Raw genomic sequence first — 14,408 nt, forward strand, 5'->3', positions numbered from 1 at the left:
CCCCCCCGCCCCCCAATTCAGGGTGAGTGGAGGAGCTCCCTCCCACTCCCACTCCACTTGGCCCTTCCTGACAGTCTCCCTTCCCCCCACCCCAAACTGTGACTGTCCCCAGACAATGACTTACCTCCATCAAGACGGCCCCGACAGTAGATCTCCCCACGCCAAATTGGTGTCCCACGGAGCGGTAGCTGTCGGGGGTTGCCAGCTTCCAGAGGGCAATGGCGACCCTCTTTTCCAGGGGGATGGCGGGCCGCAGGTGGGTGTCTTGCCGTTGCAGAGCAGGGGCGAGCCAGGTACAGAGCTCCTGGAAAGTGGTCTTTCTCATGCGGAAGTTCCGTAGCCAGTCTTGGTCATCCCAGATCTCCATCACGAGCCGGTCCCACCATTCAGAGCTGGTGTCAAACCTCCAAACACGCCTGTCCACGAAAAAGTTCGGAGGCAAGGGCAGTGTGGCTGCCGGACGGGGGAACCCCTCGTCCCTCTGGTCTGGGTCCAGCTCGGGAAGGAGCCTCATGATTGTCTCACGAAGATGCAGCAACAGCTGCAGTATGGTGGTGTGGGGCCCTCGCCTGCCCAGGGGCAGCTCTGGCTCCATGCCACAAATAAGGGTCTGCAAGCAGAAAAACCTCAAAAGAAAAAAGCTGCTGGGGTGTCCCAGGAAGCTGAGCACTCCAAAGCAGCACTGCAATGCCTTGCAAAATTCCTCAAGGGACAGCAAAGGCAGCTGCAGGAGCAGAGCAACGGGTGTTCAGGAGTGTCCCTCTCACCACGCGTCTCTGCAAAGGGCAGGCAGGCAGCACCCGGAAGGAAATGCTGCCCCCATGCCCTGGCAGAAGCAGTTCCGGGTGGCTTTCAATTTCGAAAGAGCGTCCGGCAGTCTGGACGCTCTTTTTCGAAATAGCGGATCGATCTTTCGATCCACGCATTGTAGTCTAGACGCGCTCTTTCGAAAGAGCCTCTTTCGAAAGATGCTTTCGAAAGAGGCTCTTTCGAAAGAAGCCTGCAGTCTAGACACACCCTAATAGGGGAAGTAGAGATGGGTAACAACCTGGGAAGAGTGATCATGAGATGGTAGATTTCAGGATCCTGACCAAAGGAAGAAAAGAGAGTAGTAAAATACACACCTTGGACTTCAGAAAAGCAGACTTCAACTCCCTCAGTTCCTGGAAAAATCATAGAAGGGATCCTTAAGGAATCCATTTTGAGGCACTTGGAAGAGAGGAAAGTGATCAGGAATAGTCAGCATGGATTCACAAAGGGCAAGTCGTGCCTGACCAATCTGATTAGCTTCTATGATGAAGTAACTGGCTCTGTGGATACGGGAAAGTCAGTGGATGTGGTATACCTTGACTTTAGCAAAGCTTTTGATATGGTCTCCCACAACATTCTTGCTAGCAAGTTAAGGGAATGTGAACTGGATAAATGGACGGTAAGATGGATAGAAAGATGGCTAGAAGGCCGGGCCCAGCGGGTAGTGATCAACGGCTCGGTGTCAGGATGGTGGTCGGTTTCTAGCGGACTGGTTTCTAGCGGTTTCTCTGTCCTCAGTTCTAGGACCAGTTTTGTTCAATATCTTTATTAATAATCTGGATGAGGGGGATGGATTGCACCCTCAGCAAGTTTGCAGGTGACATTAAGTTAGGGGGAGAAGTAGATATGCTGGAGGGCAGGGATAGGGTCCAGAGTGACTCAGACAAATAGTAGGATTGGGCCACATGAAATCTGATGAGGTTCAACAAGGACAAGGGTAGAGTCCTGCACTTGGGACGGAAGAATCCCAAGCATTGTTACAGGCTGGGTACCAACTGGCTAAGTAGCAGTTCTGTAGAAAAGGACCTGGGGGTTACAGTGGATGAGAAGCTGGATATGAGTCAACAGTGTGCCCTTGTAGCCAAGAAGGCCAATGGCATATTAGGTGGATTAAGAGGAGTGTGGCAAGTAGATCCAGAGATGTGATTATTCCTCTTTATTCTGCTCTGGAGAGGCCACATCTGGAGTATCGTGTCCATTTCTGGCCCTCTCCCCCCCACTATAGAAAGGATGTGGATGCATTGGGGAGGGCTCATGGGGGGGCGACTAAAAAGATTAGGGGGATGGAGCATATGACCTATGAGGAGAGGCTGAGGAAATTGGGTCTATTTAGTCTGCAGAAAAGAAGACTGGGGGGATTTGATAGCAGCTTTCAACTTCCTGAAGGGAGGTTCCAATGAGGATGGGAAAGGCTGTTCTCAGTAGTAACGGATGACAGAACAAGGAGCAATGGTCTCAAGCTGCGGTGGGAGAGGTCTAGGTTGGAGATTAGGAAAAACTATTTCACTAAGAGGGTGGTGAAGCACTGGAATGGGTTACCTAGGGAAGAAGTGGCATCTCCATCCCTAGAGGTGTTTAAGTCTCGGCTTGACAAAGCCCTGGCTGGGTTGATTTAATTGTGATTGGTCCTGCCTTGGGCAGGGGGCTGGACTTGATGGCCTTCTGAGGTCTCTTCCAGCTTTATGGTTCTATGATTTTATGATCCCCATTTCTGAGAGATTAAGTTACTTGCCTCAAGCCACAAAGGAAGTGTGAGAGCCTGAAACTGAGCCCAGAGTTTTTTGCGTCCCCCGGTCCAGCACACTAGTGTAGTAGGGTCACTGATGGTGAAGAAGGTCAAGATATATTGTCATGGTGTCCTGACTAGGGATGTTAACTATCAGTTATTTTACTAGTTGAGTCGTTGATGGAATTTCCATCGACAATTCGACTAGTTGATAGGCATTTCCGAGTTCCTCCTTTGAAATGTCCTAAAAATGCCCTTTGCTGGGGCTCTAGTACATTTCAAAGGAGGAATGCAGAACTCGGCGTGAAGCTCGGGCCAGTGAGGAGTCCCGCTGACTCCGGGCTGCACGTGGGCATGCCAGCTTTGAAGTGTTCAAGAGCCCCACTGGGATTAGTGGTGGACTCAGAATCTGTGCAGCATTTCCCCAGAACCCCAGCTGATCCTGGGCTCCATATGGTGCTGCCACCTTGAAACGCAACCATTTCAGGCATTTCAAAAGCATCAGCACTGCGCAGGTGAGCCAGGGATCAGTTGTGCGCAACTGCTGCTTTGAATTATCCCCTCTTCTATCTGATAAAGGCAGCAAGGGGGGAGAATTGACTCGTTGACTAGTCCTTAACATCCTTAGTCCTGACAGGTCTCTGGCTCCATCGATGATGATAACCAGAAGCCTGCCTGCGTGTGTGCTCAATGACATGTGCAGTGTGGACCTACGAAATCAGTGAACATTGCAGATCTTGAGATAGCCCCCAAAGACAATCAGATAAGGACAGAAAGCGCCCAGCCAGGTTTATTGTAAAACGAAGTACAGTAATAATTGTCAGTAGATACTACTGAATCACTATGCATATGTTCGCCGTAACAACGGACTCAGGTCAATCAGTAGGAGACTCTACTGCCCCCCCGGCTGGACAAAGACTGTCCCCCCCAAGACACCACTTTATATACAAGTACAAACAAGTTACACATCACTCCTGACATGTCAGGTTACCAGCCTCTGACACTACTTAGATACCACCCATCACCCTGTATCTCATGGTTTGATTAGAACACCTCTATCCATTACGCTGTCATTTTAGACCCTTTCCTGAACCCGGGTCTGTATTTGTGAGAAGTGTGGGTACCAAGGTCTTTTTTAATGAGCTGGTGTTACCATCCTTTTGGAATGTGCTTTCAACTTATGACCAGTAGCAATTATTGCTTTACAGTCGGTACCTAGTATTAATTCTGTTCTAAACCTGGGCCTATTACCAATTAGCGCTTTACACTCTCAGCCCTGGTCATGCCAAGTTCTGTGAACAGAGGCCTGCTTCTTGCTCACAGCTTTGCTTTATATTAGCCATGTTTTGTTCATTGTTAGCTAGGCCTCAGGCCTCAAACCAGGCCTTACTACTGGCTTTTGTTTCAGGCCCTCATCTTACTTACTACCACCAACATCCTGGAAAAAACAAGACTTTGCAGTGGCATCTTCAGTCCTCTTGAACCCTCAAAATTAAGACAGCGTCTCATGATTTCAACATTCCTTGAAAGTAGGAATAAGGGATCTTCTGGAAAAGGGCTTATTTTCCACAAGATCCCGTCTAGACTGGCGCTTTTCTCCGGCAAAACCCCGAGCCGGAAAAAAGCGGCAGCCATGTTCATGCAAATGCCGCGGGGGATATTTAAATCCCCCGCGGAATTTGCAATTCCGAAGTATCTCATTAGCATCCCTTTTACAGAAAAGGGTGCCAGTGTAGACACAGCCACACAGTTTGCACAGGTATGAATGACTTCCCAGGGTATGAGGCTGCAGAGATTCAGAAACCAGTAGAGAGAGAGCAAGGTTTTGTCCATACAAGGAAGTTGCCCTGTTATAATGTAAGGTGTGAATTTCAACACATTAGGGCCAGGTCTACGCTATCGAGTTTACAGCAGTGCAGCTGTACTGCTGTAAGACTGGTTGTGAAGCCATGCTACGCTGATGGGAGAGAGCTCTTCTGCTGACAATGTGCTGTACACATTGACACTTCTGTCCGTGTAACTTATGGGGGGAGGTTCACACCCATGAATGACATGAGTTGACTTACAAAAGTGGTAGTGAAGACAAGACCACAGCTAAACAGATACCCTAAGCAGTTTAGTTTAAGAGTGCATTATTGCAGATTAGCTTGCGTAGTTTAAGAAAAAGTTTAGCTAAACCAAAATAAGACACATTTATGCTGACATAAGAGTGTCTGCAGAAGCTTGAGCACCAGATTAAAGATTAGACTATAGGAATTTTTAGTTTGCAGTAAGGTGGGGGTGTGACTCTAGCCTGCACAAAACTGCTATGGACTAACCATGCATGTGGATCTGCTGACTCATAGTAATAATTCATTAATGACCTTTGATCTAGTCCTCTTTGAAATGGGGCTAATCATAAGAACATAAGAACGGCCATACTGGGTCAGACCAAAGGTCCGTCTAGCCCAGCATCCTGTCTGACGACAGTGGCCAGTGCCAGATGCCCCAGAGGGAGTAAACAGAACAGGGAATCAAGTAATCCCTTTCCTGTAACCCGTTCCCAGCCTCTGACAGAGACTACAGACACTATTAATAGCCACTGATGGACCTAACTAGGGATGTTAAATATCGGTTAATTGAATAGTCGATTAACCTCATGAATTCTTATTGGTTAGTCGACTATTCTATAGTCCCCAGGCAGCCACTGTCTGGGGCAGGGAGGGTCCTGAGTTCCTGGATCCAGCACGAGCTGGAGCTGAGCCAGGCTGCCTGCCCGTCTGGCTCCTAATACACTTTAAATGCAGAGCCGCAGAGGGGGTTAGGTCCAGGACCCAGTGCAAACCAGGACTGAGCTGGGCTGCTGGCCAGCCTGCTAAAAAAATTACTGGCAAAAGATGAGGGGAAATGTGTGTAGTCTATAGCACTAACCTATAAGTTTTTGCTTATCAGGTTATCTATTAATCGACTACACTATTACATCCGTAGACCTAACAATCATGAATTTATCTAGTTCTTTTTTGAACCCTGTTAAAATCCTGGTCTTCACAACTGACATTAATGACACAAATGACATCAACTAACTGTCAATACATTTCAGCTACAACCACATGAACAACCCCTCACAAACTACTGTGAGGGGCTGTCCATGAGGTAGTTACACCACAGCTTCCCATTAACTGATTGTTGCAATGGACAAGCCTTTTAATCTCAGTTTAAAAACTGACTGAAGTTCTGCTAGTGCAACTTCCTCATGTAGAAAAGACCTAAGGGACTATACAAAGTCAGGTCTAGTAAGTGGGAGAACCAGAAATAGTTTCCTCAACTCCTGACTTCTAATCTTCTCACTTCATTAGACATGCTTCCTCCTAATTCACAGATTTCATCAACCGATAGGCTACGTCTAGACTGGCATGAATTTCCAAAAATGCTTTTAATGGAAAAGTTTTCCGTTAAAAGCATTTTCGGAAAAGCACATCTAGATTGGCAGGATGCTTTTCCTCAAAAAGTGCTTTTGCAGAAAAGCATCCATGCCAATCTAGACGCGGTTTTCCGCAAAAAAGCCCCGATCACCATTTTCGCGATCGGGGCTTTTTTGCGGAAAACAGTACTACGCTGTCTATACTGGCCCTTTTGGGCAAAAGTCTTTCAGAAAAACACTTTTGCCCAAACAGGAGCAGCATAGTTTTTCCAGAAAATAACTGACAATCTTACATGAGATCGTCATTGCTTTTCCGGAAATTCAAACGGCCAGTGTAGACAGCTGGCAAGTTTTTGCGGAAAAACTTGCCAGTATAGACACAGCCATATTATCTAGTTAGGGGGTTAAAGGCATTCTGTATTCTGGTCCTGCCACTGCCAGACTGTGTGACCATGCACTAATTATTTAACTTCTCAAAGCCTCAGTTTAGCTCTCTGTAAAATGAGATTATTAGTATCTACTGTCCTCAAGTATTTGAAGGCTTAATGTAAAATGCACTGAAATCCTCAAATGAAAAGTCCTATAGAAGCACACAATGTAATTAATACAAGAGATGGTTCATTCTTTCTTTAAACCTGCAACATGCTCATGTCAGGTCTAAACATAGAAAACCAGGTACACTGAGTGATTTTGAGTAGAGTGGAACTTAGGAAGCTGAATAAGTGCCAACTGTTTCCAATTCACAGTAATATGCAAACAGCACTAGCGTGAACTTCCATGTCAAATTAAATTAACCTGCAAAAAAAATGACCATACAAAGACTGCACTGTAATATCAAAGCAGAAATCATATTATGATACTTTTTACACTTTCAGGATAAATCTACAATGAGTCTTCTTTAATATGCAGGAATGGAAGAAAGAAGAAAATTCAACACTAACCCTTGGACCCAGACCCACAAAAGGATTTCAGTGCCCAAGTTCCTTCAAGGATCACACCTTTAGTACCTAGGTCAACAGTGCAGGTGGGCTCATGCTGACAACTGAGTTCACTGCAAGATTCCCACATCATGCAAGATCAAGAATTGGAATTGATCTCAGCACTGACATTCCTATGGTGTCAGAGGGGTAGCCATGTTAGTCTGTAACTAAACCAAACTTTAAAAACAGCAGTGGTTCTGTAGCATTTTAGAGACTAACCCAAAAATATGTAGACAGTATCATGAGCTTTGGTGGGCACAATCCACTTTTTCAGATGACAAATATGGAGCAAGAGGCACAGAGGTTCAAATATAAAGCAGAAAAAGAAGGGGGAGAGGAAGGTGGGAAAATCTATCAATTAAATTGTCCGTGCTAAGTGAGGCTAATAGTGAGGCTGTAAGTGCCCGATATTTAGCTTTTGATGTAATTTGGGTGTTGAATATAAGGGCTCATCCAGTTCATGTCTTTATTCAAGCCATCAAATTTGCATATGAAGGCCAGTTCCTCAGACGCTCTCTAGCTGATTCCTGAAATGACTTTGTAAGAGAATAGCCATCTTTAAATCCATTAGTGAGTGCTCAGGCAAGTTAAAATGTTCCCCAACAGATTTCTGTGTGTTACCATTTCGAATATCAGATTTGTGTCCGTTAATCCTTTGTCGGAGAGACTGTCCAGTTTGGCCAATATACATGGCAGAGGGGCATTGCTGGTGGTGCAATCATTACAGAAATTACACTACAGCAGCTGGGAGAAGTGGGAGAGAATAGGCTCTGTACTTTCACACCACCTAAAAATGTGTCTAAGTTCTGTGGCAGTCTCAAGGGAGAGAGAATCACTCTAGAATGATGCAGCATTTCCAACTGTTGCTTATGCACAAGCCGGAGGGGTGGGGAGTAGAATTACAAGAGGAAACTAGAAGTCAAGATAAAACTAAAGGTGACAAATCTAGGATCTCTATTTTAGACAAATTTAGCTCCAGTCACTGGTCTTGTGGAAGGATATTATTATTTAAGTGTAGAACTTTGTGGAGTCAAGTGAGCAAAGAAAAGCTCAAATTTAGCCCCTTATCTGAAAAGAAAAAGGAAGGAAGGATAAAATGAAAAGACACAGAAGATAATAAGCCATGGTGGGTGAAATTCTTCAGAGGATAGCTGGCAGCAACCATTTAAAGGGTATCAACACTGAGTCTGAGTTATGGGTAGATCAGGGAGATACAGGATCCATGCTTCATGAGCCATTTTAGAAATATCAGCAACATGTGCTCTTCTGAGTGAAGTGAATTTCATCCAGTCAGAGAAAACTCTGCGGGGGGGATATAAATAAACGAAGAACTGTTCAGTTTCACTTGTTTGTACGTGAGGTTATTTTAATATTTTTAGGCCTTCCAGTTTGACATGAGAAATAGGAGAACTGATAAATGTTGATAGGTTAAACTAGGGCTTCCCACAAAGCAAACCCAAATCCACAGGAAACCTTCAACTTTCTAAAAATGAGGCAAACAGCTGTGTCCTTTTCTTGGTCTGCCTATCTGGTGAAGGCAAAGGTGATCAGCTGCAGCATGAACAAGACAATTTCTATGCCTCTACCAGGAAAGATGCAAGTACAAGTATAATATTATGTTTATATACAAGTTTGATATGCAAATGAGGTGAAGCGCTCAGGTTTCTGGCAGGATTACAACTGAGCCATCAGTATCACTTTTCATGTCTGACAGATCCCTCTTTTGTTATAAAATTGAAAACGTCAACTGTATATACTTTCATTCTACAATATTATAGTTTACTGTATTTTAACTATCATTTCCTTGTTTTTTAAAATAAAAAGATATATATTTGCTTGTATCAAACATCACCATGTTTAGTTCCTACATATTTAAATACAAAGACTTGGAGATCAAGGCGTTACCCTACCGAGAGAGCAGGTAGATGCCTTGGGTAGCAAACTGATTCATGATCTCTCTGACTGATAGCAGGTTAGGAAGAATGGACACTTTCCAGTTTGCTTAGGGCAATATACAGGCTACGTCTACATTGGCAAGATTTTGTGCAAATGCTCTTTAACACAAGAGTTTTTGTGTTAAGAGTATTTGTGCAAGACAGCGTCTACACTGGCATGTGCCATTGCACAAAACGTGCTTTTGCGCAAGAGCACCTGTGCCAGTGGAGACACTCTCTTGCACAAGAAAGCTCTGATGGCCATTTTAACCATCGGGCTTTTTTGCCCAAGATATTCATGTTGCCTGTCTACTCTGGCCTCTTGCGCAAGAACAGTTGTGCAAGCGGGCTTATTCCTGAGTGGGAGCATCATAGTTCTTGCTCAAGAAGCACTGATTTCATACATGAGAACGTTAATGTTCTTGGGCAAGAACTCCCCGCCAGTGTAGACAGGCAGCAAGATTTTGCGCAAAAGCGCTTTTCCGCAAAATCATGCCAATGTAGACACAGCAACAGCCAATGATCCATTTTGCTATGGCTCTAAAATGAAAACTTGACCTAGTTGACTTTCTTTGCTCGAGGTGACTTATCGAAGCCACTGAAGAGCTAGAGAACCAGTCTGAGCATAGGCAGAGCACAATAGGGAGCTCAGCTGACCCAAGTTTCAATTTTAATTCTTTGATTATGATGTCATAATTAGCTGCTGCTATTTAACTGGACTATGGGGCTCCCCATTCATAAGCACGCCCCCGAGAGACAGCTGCAACCCAAAAGGCGGCTGTCACCCATTCAGAGGCTCGTATCCCCGCCGCTGTCCTGTCGCCTGCGAACAGCCACCGCCAGGCATTTTCCGGTGCAGCCCCGCGGCGGAGTTTACTCGGCAAAGCCAAACCCCTCGCTCCCGTTACGCGCGCAGACTTACTCACGCCAGCCAACCCCCCACCCCTCCGCGCTGCCCCTCAGTACCTCCTGGTACGAGGCGGGGGGGTCCTGCCCGCACATGGCACCAGCAGCCCCTGCACAAGCATCCGCAGCAGAGCGGGCTGGAGCGCACCCGGAAAGCAGCCCGGCGGCGCACGCGCGGCTCGCTCGCTCGCTGCCTCCTAATTCGGCTGCCCCAACCTCGGCGCAGGATTCTGGGAAATGCAGTGTAAACCCAACCCGACAGGCGCCTGCGCTGTCCCGCGGCCTCCCGACGAGCCCTGGCCCTGCGGCCGTGAGTGGTTGAAGATAGCAATGCCCGTAGGGGAGACCACGGGCTTCAGCGGAATTTCCGCGCAAGAGCAGCAACCCAAAGGGCTCCTGTGTGGGAGGGCTAGGAGAGGCAGAGCAAAGGAGCGACTCCCTGGTCACTAGCACGTGCCTGTATGTGATAAAAGAAAAAAATAGCTGTGATTATTATTGGGTTATTTCAGAGTTAATAGGGATCTGGGAAGGTCTGCAGCATTAGTGAGGGTGTGACCAAGACAGGGATTGGCCTTGCTAAATTCTAGGCATGTTTTCCTTCTTACATGAGGCCCACTTTCCCCCTCCTTGCTGGAGTAGAAAAGATAAGCTTTCTCCTTCTTTGCTGCTTGCCAGCTTCTTATCAATAAACTAGGCAAATACAACTTAGATGGGGCTATTATAAGGTGGGTGCATAACTGGCTGGATAATGGTTCTCAGAGAGTAGTTATTAACAGTTCACGATCCTGCTGGAAGGGCATAACAAGTGTTTTGGGACCGGTTCTGTTCAATATCTTCATCAACGATTTAGATATTGGCATAGAGAGTATGATTATTAAGTTTGCAGATGATACCAAGCTGGAAGGGGTTGCAAATGCTTTGGAGGATAGGGTCATCATTCAAAATGATTTGAACAGACTGAAGAAATGGTCTGAGGTAAATAGGATGAAGTTTAATAAGGACAAATGCAAAGTACTCCACTTAGGAAGGAACAATCAGATTCAAATATACAGAATGGGAAATGCCTGCCTAGGGAGGAGTATTGCAGAAAGGGATCTAGGGATCATAGTGGACCACAAGCTAAATATGAGTCAACAGTGTGACAGTTGCAAAAAAGCAAACATGATTCTGGGATGCATTAACAGGAGTGTTGTGAGCAAGACTCGAGAAGTCATTCTTCCTCTCTGTGCTAATTAGGCCTCAATTGGGCTACATCTACACTGCAGGCTTCTTGTGCAAGAATGGCCACTCTTGCGCAAAAACTTGTGGAGCATCTACACTGCACGTGGATTCTTGCACAAGTAAATTTACAGTAAAGCGGAAAAAGTTTTCCGTTTAAAGCATTTGTGGAAAAGAGCGTCTAGATTGGCACGGACACTGATTTCTTACAGTAGGAAGTCAGTGCTTTTGTGGAAATTCAAGTGGCCAGTGTAGACAACTGGCAAGTTTTTCTGGAAAAGTGGCTGATTTTCCGGAAAAACTGGCCAGTCTAGACACAGCCGATATAAGGACTTAAGTTTAGGTCCAGTAAACACATTCATAAGAGTGATATAATACATTGACTAGCAAAATGAGGCACACTGGAGGGAAAATATTTTAATGGAGACCTATATTTAGAATCATAGAACCATAGAACTAGAAGAGACCTCAGAAGGTCATCAAGTCCAGCCCCCTGCTCTTGGCAGGACCAATTCCAACTAAATCAACCCAGCCAGGGCTTTGTCAAGCCGAGACTTAAACACCTCTAGGGATGGAAACTCCACTACTTCCCTAGGTAACCCATTCCAGTACTTCATCACCCTCCTAGTGAAATAGTTTTTCCTAATATCCAACCTGGACCTCTCCCACCACAACTTGAGACCATTGCTCCTTGTTCTGCCATCTGTCACTACTGAGAACAGCCTCTCTCCATCCTCTTTGAGGCTACCTCTGCCAAGACGAGCCTTATAAGATGTTTTGATAGCACATGGAGACATCTACTTTTCCCACTTACTCCCTTTTTTTTTTTAAATACCAGGTTCAGAATCACACTCTTTAGAATCACTGTTTCCAGTCCCATCATCTGAGCAGCTTTCAACATCTCCCAAGAACTTTGGTCTGTTTAGACACTGATTTAATAGAATGAAAACATTCATATCATATGCTTGACATGGACTTGCTACTGATTGACAAAACTGATGAACACTAAAGAGATTCAGATGCATGCTGACTCAATATGGCATTAGATGGCTGAACTACTAATTATGAATATAACCACTCAGTTATGAAATACTCAATATTTGTTAACAAGTCAGCCTTTAAAAAAAATCAACCCACTCTCAGACCCAGCTTGATTTTCATTGAATTTATTGATTATTTGTAAGTATTTGCTGAATAGTCTGGCTAAATAACTTGAAGGCAATTGATTGTTCGGGCATTTTTCACTTAAGATTATATGTTTATTACGATGTTGTGGTGTTCCATCACCTACATCATAGGCTGTCATTTATTTCCTGATTGGATAACAAACATTCTAAGAAGAAGACTAATGAATAGCAGATTTGAGGATGAATTTTCATAATTCATAGAACTTTTGGGAGTTGCAGACAACTTTGTGCACCACCACTAGCCATCAAAATGGACACAATTATTATGACTTCAACAAATCATAGCCATTTCATTCACAATAACAATTCTACATCAGTTCTTTTATAGTTTGAGTTCTACTCAGAAATCAACTCTTCAGAGCACTTCCATTCCCTTTACAATAAATCCAATTTGAGTTGAACAAGTTTTAGACATGTTTATAAACAAGTGCCAGAATAATTTTTAAAGGTCTGCTACATAGTTGTCTTCCTTTTTCTCTCCTGCGACAACACACCACACTCAGGAGTTTTGCAAAAAGACAACCAAGCTGTAGCATCAGAATGCCTTTTCAAAACCAAATACAAGACAGAGGAGTTGGTTAATCTTCTTCTCTTCTTTCTTTTCTTAGTAAGACTCGGCCTTTTTTACTTAGCATTGTTCTCAGACATCTAAAATTATACCTGGACTGAAATGTGATCTAAGATTGATTCCAAGAGGACTACAGATATACAGTTGATATCTTTGGATCACAAAGGTTTTTGGGTAGCATACCCTTGCAATTTTCGACATAACTCAAGTCCATATCTACATAATAAAATTGTACCAATTTAACTACATCAGTTTCTATACCAATTTCATTAAATTGAGAACTCTCATTGGTTTAAGAGTGTTATGAAAAGAAATGTGTCCAGCCTCAAGGGCACTGAAATAAATGTCTTCATATGTGTGTTGTAATAACTTTGTGAAATCAATTTCTAAACTGATTTAGTTTAAAAGCTATAATTTTATCATGTAGACAAAATTTAAGGGAGTTAGGTTCCCAACTTCCACTGAATTTCAATGTGATTTGGGTGCCCGACTCTCTGAAAATCCCAACCCTAGTGTTTAGAAGTAGGATTCAGGGCTTCTGAGTTGTACTGACAGCTCTTGTCACACTTATAAGGCTACGTCTACACTGCAGGCTTTTTGCGCAAGAACATTTGTTCTTGTGCAAAAACTTGGCAGCTGTCTACACTGCAAGAGCTCTTCCATAAGAGGGCAGTGTGGACAGGCGACATGAATTTCTTGCACAAGAAGCCCCTATGGTTAAAATGGCCATCAGAGCTTTCTTGAATAAAAGTGTCCACGCTGCCATGAACGCTCTTGCGCAAAAGCACATGGCAGTGTGGATGTGCTCTTCTGGAAGAGCTTTTGCTCAAGAACTCTTCTGCAAAACAGCTCTTGCGCAAGAAGCCTGCAGTGTAGGTGTAGCCATAGATTTTGTCTAGACTAGAAATTAAAGGGAAAATAGGAATAGCAAGGATTTGCAGCCAGAGGAAGCAAGAGATAGACCAGAGAATCGCACTGTCACTAGGAAAAGGCAGGTCAACTTGATTGGGGACTCCTTATTGAGAAGAATAGATAGGCCTGTAACCAGAGCTGATCCAGAGAATAGAAGGGTGTGCTGTCTGCCAGGTGCTAAGATACGGGATGTGGAACTGAGGTTGAAAAAGATTATTAAGGGAGCAGGAAGGAATCCATTGATCATCCTTCATGTAGGAACAAATGATACGGCTAGATTCTCGCTGGAACGAATTAAGGGAGACTATGCTAGGCTGGGGAGGATGCTCAAGGAAATTGAGGCTCAGGTGATCTTTAGTGGGATTCTGCCTGTTCCTAGAGAAGGGCAACTAAGATGTGACAGGATTATGATGATCAACAGATGGCTTAGGCAGTGGTGCTATAAGGAGGGCTTTGGGATGTATGGTCACTGGGAGGCATTCATGGACAGAGGACTGTTCTCTCGGGATGGACTTCACCTAAGTAGGGAGGGAAATAGACTTCTAGGATGGAGGCTGGCTCAACTGATTAAGAGAGCTTTAAACTAGGAATTTGGGGGAGACGGTTGGGAGATGTCCAGGTAATCTCTACGCCGGATTTTAACACTGAGAGGGAGGAAAACGAAGTAAGAAAGGATATAGCTGGGGGTAGGAGAATGTACATGAGGAAGGGTAGGGTGGATACTAGTCTAATAGGTCATATTGGTGGTGCAATGTCCGGGCCAAATT

At 44.6% G+C, this 14,408-nt stretch overlaps 1 protein-coding gene across 8 annotated transcripts in view; it reads right to left on the reverse strand.

Moving 5' to 3' along the window:
- The window catches only part of PACC1 (proton activated chloride channel 1), an 89,351-nt gene that overhangs the window by 57,257 nt on the left and 17,686 nt on the right, over window positions 1-14,408 (reverse strand). The window contains exon 1 of one of the 8 annotated variants that reach the window (XM_075925158.2): window positions 9,817-10,137. The exons of 5 other annotated variants lie outside the window; for them this stretch is intronic. In XM_075925158.2, the coding sequence (XP_075781273.2) occupies window positions 9,817-9,852 (36 nt within the window). In that variant the 5' untranslated portion in view covers window positions 9,853-10,137. Of the gene's footprint in view, window positions 1-9,816; window positions 10,138-14,408 lie in introns of those variants that run through there. 2 more of the 8 variants (XM_075925159.2, XM_075925156.2) reach the window with 2 other exon arrangements.

The sequence above is a fragment of the Pelodiscus sinensis genome, chromosome 3, assembly GCF_052426305.1.
Source record: "Pelodiscus sinensis isolate ZL-2025 chromosome 3, ASM5242630v1, whole genome shotgun sequence".
In the NCBI taxonomy this organism is placed as follows: Eukaryota; Metazoa; Chordata; order Testudines; family Trionychidae; genus Pelodiscus; species Pelodiscus sinensis.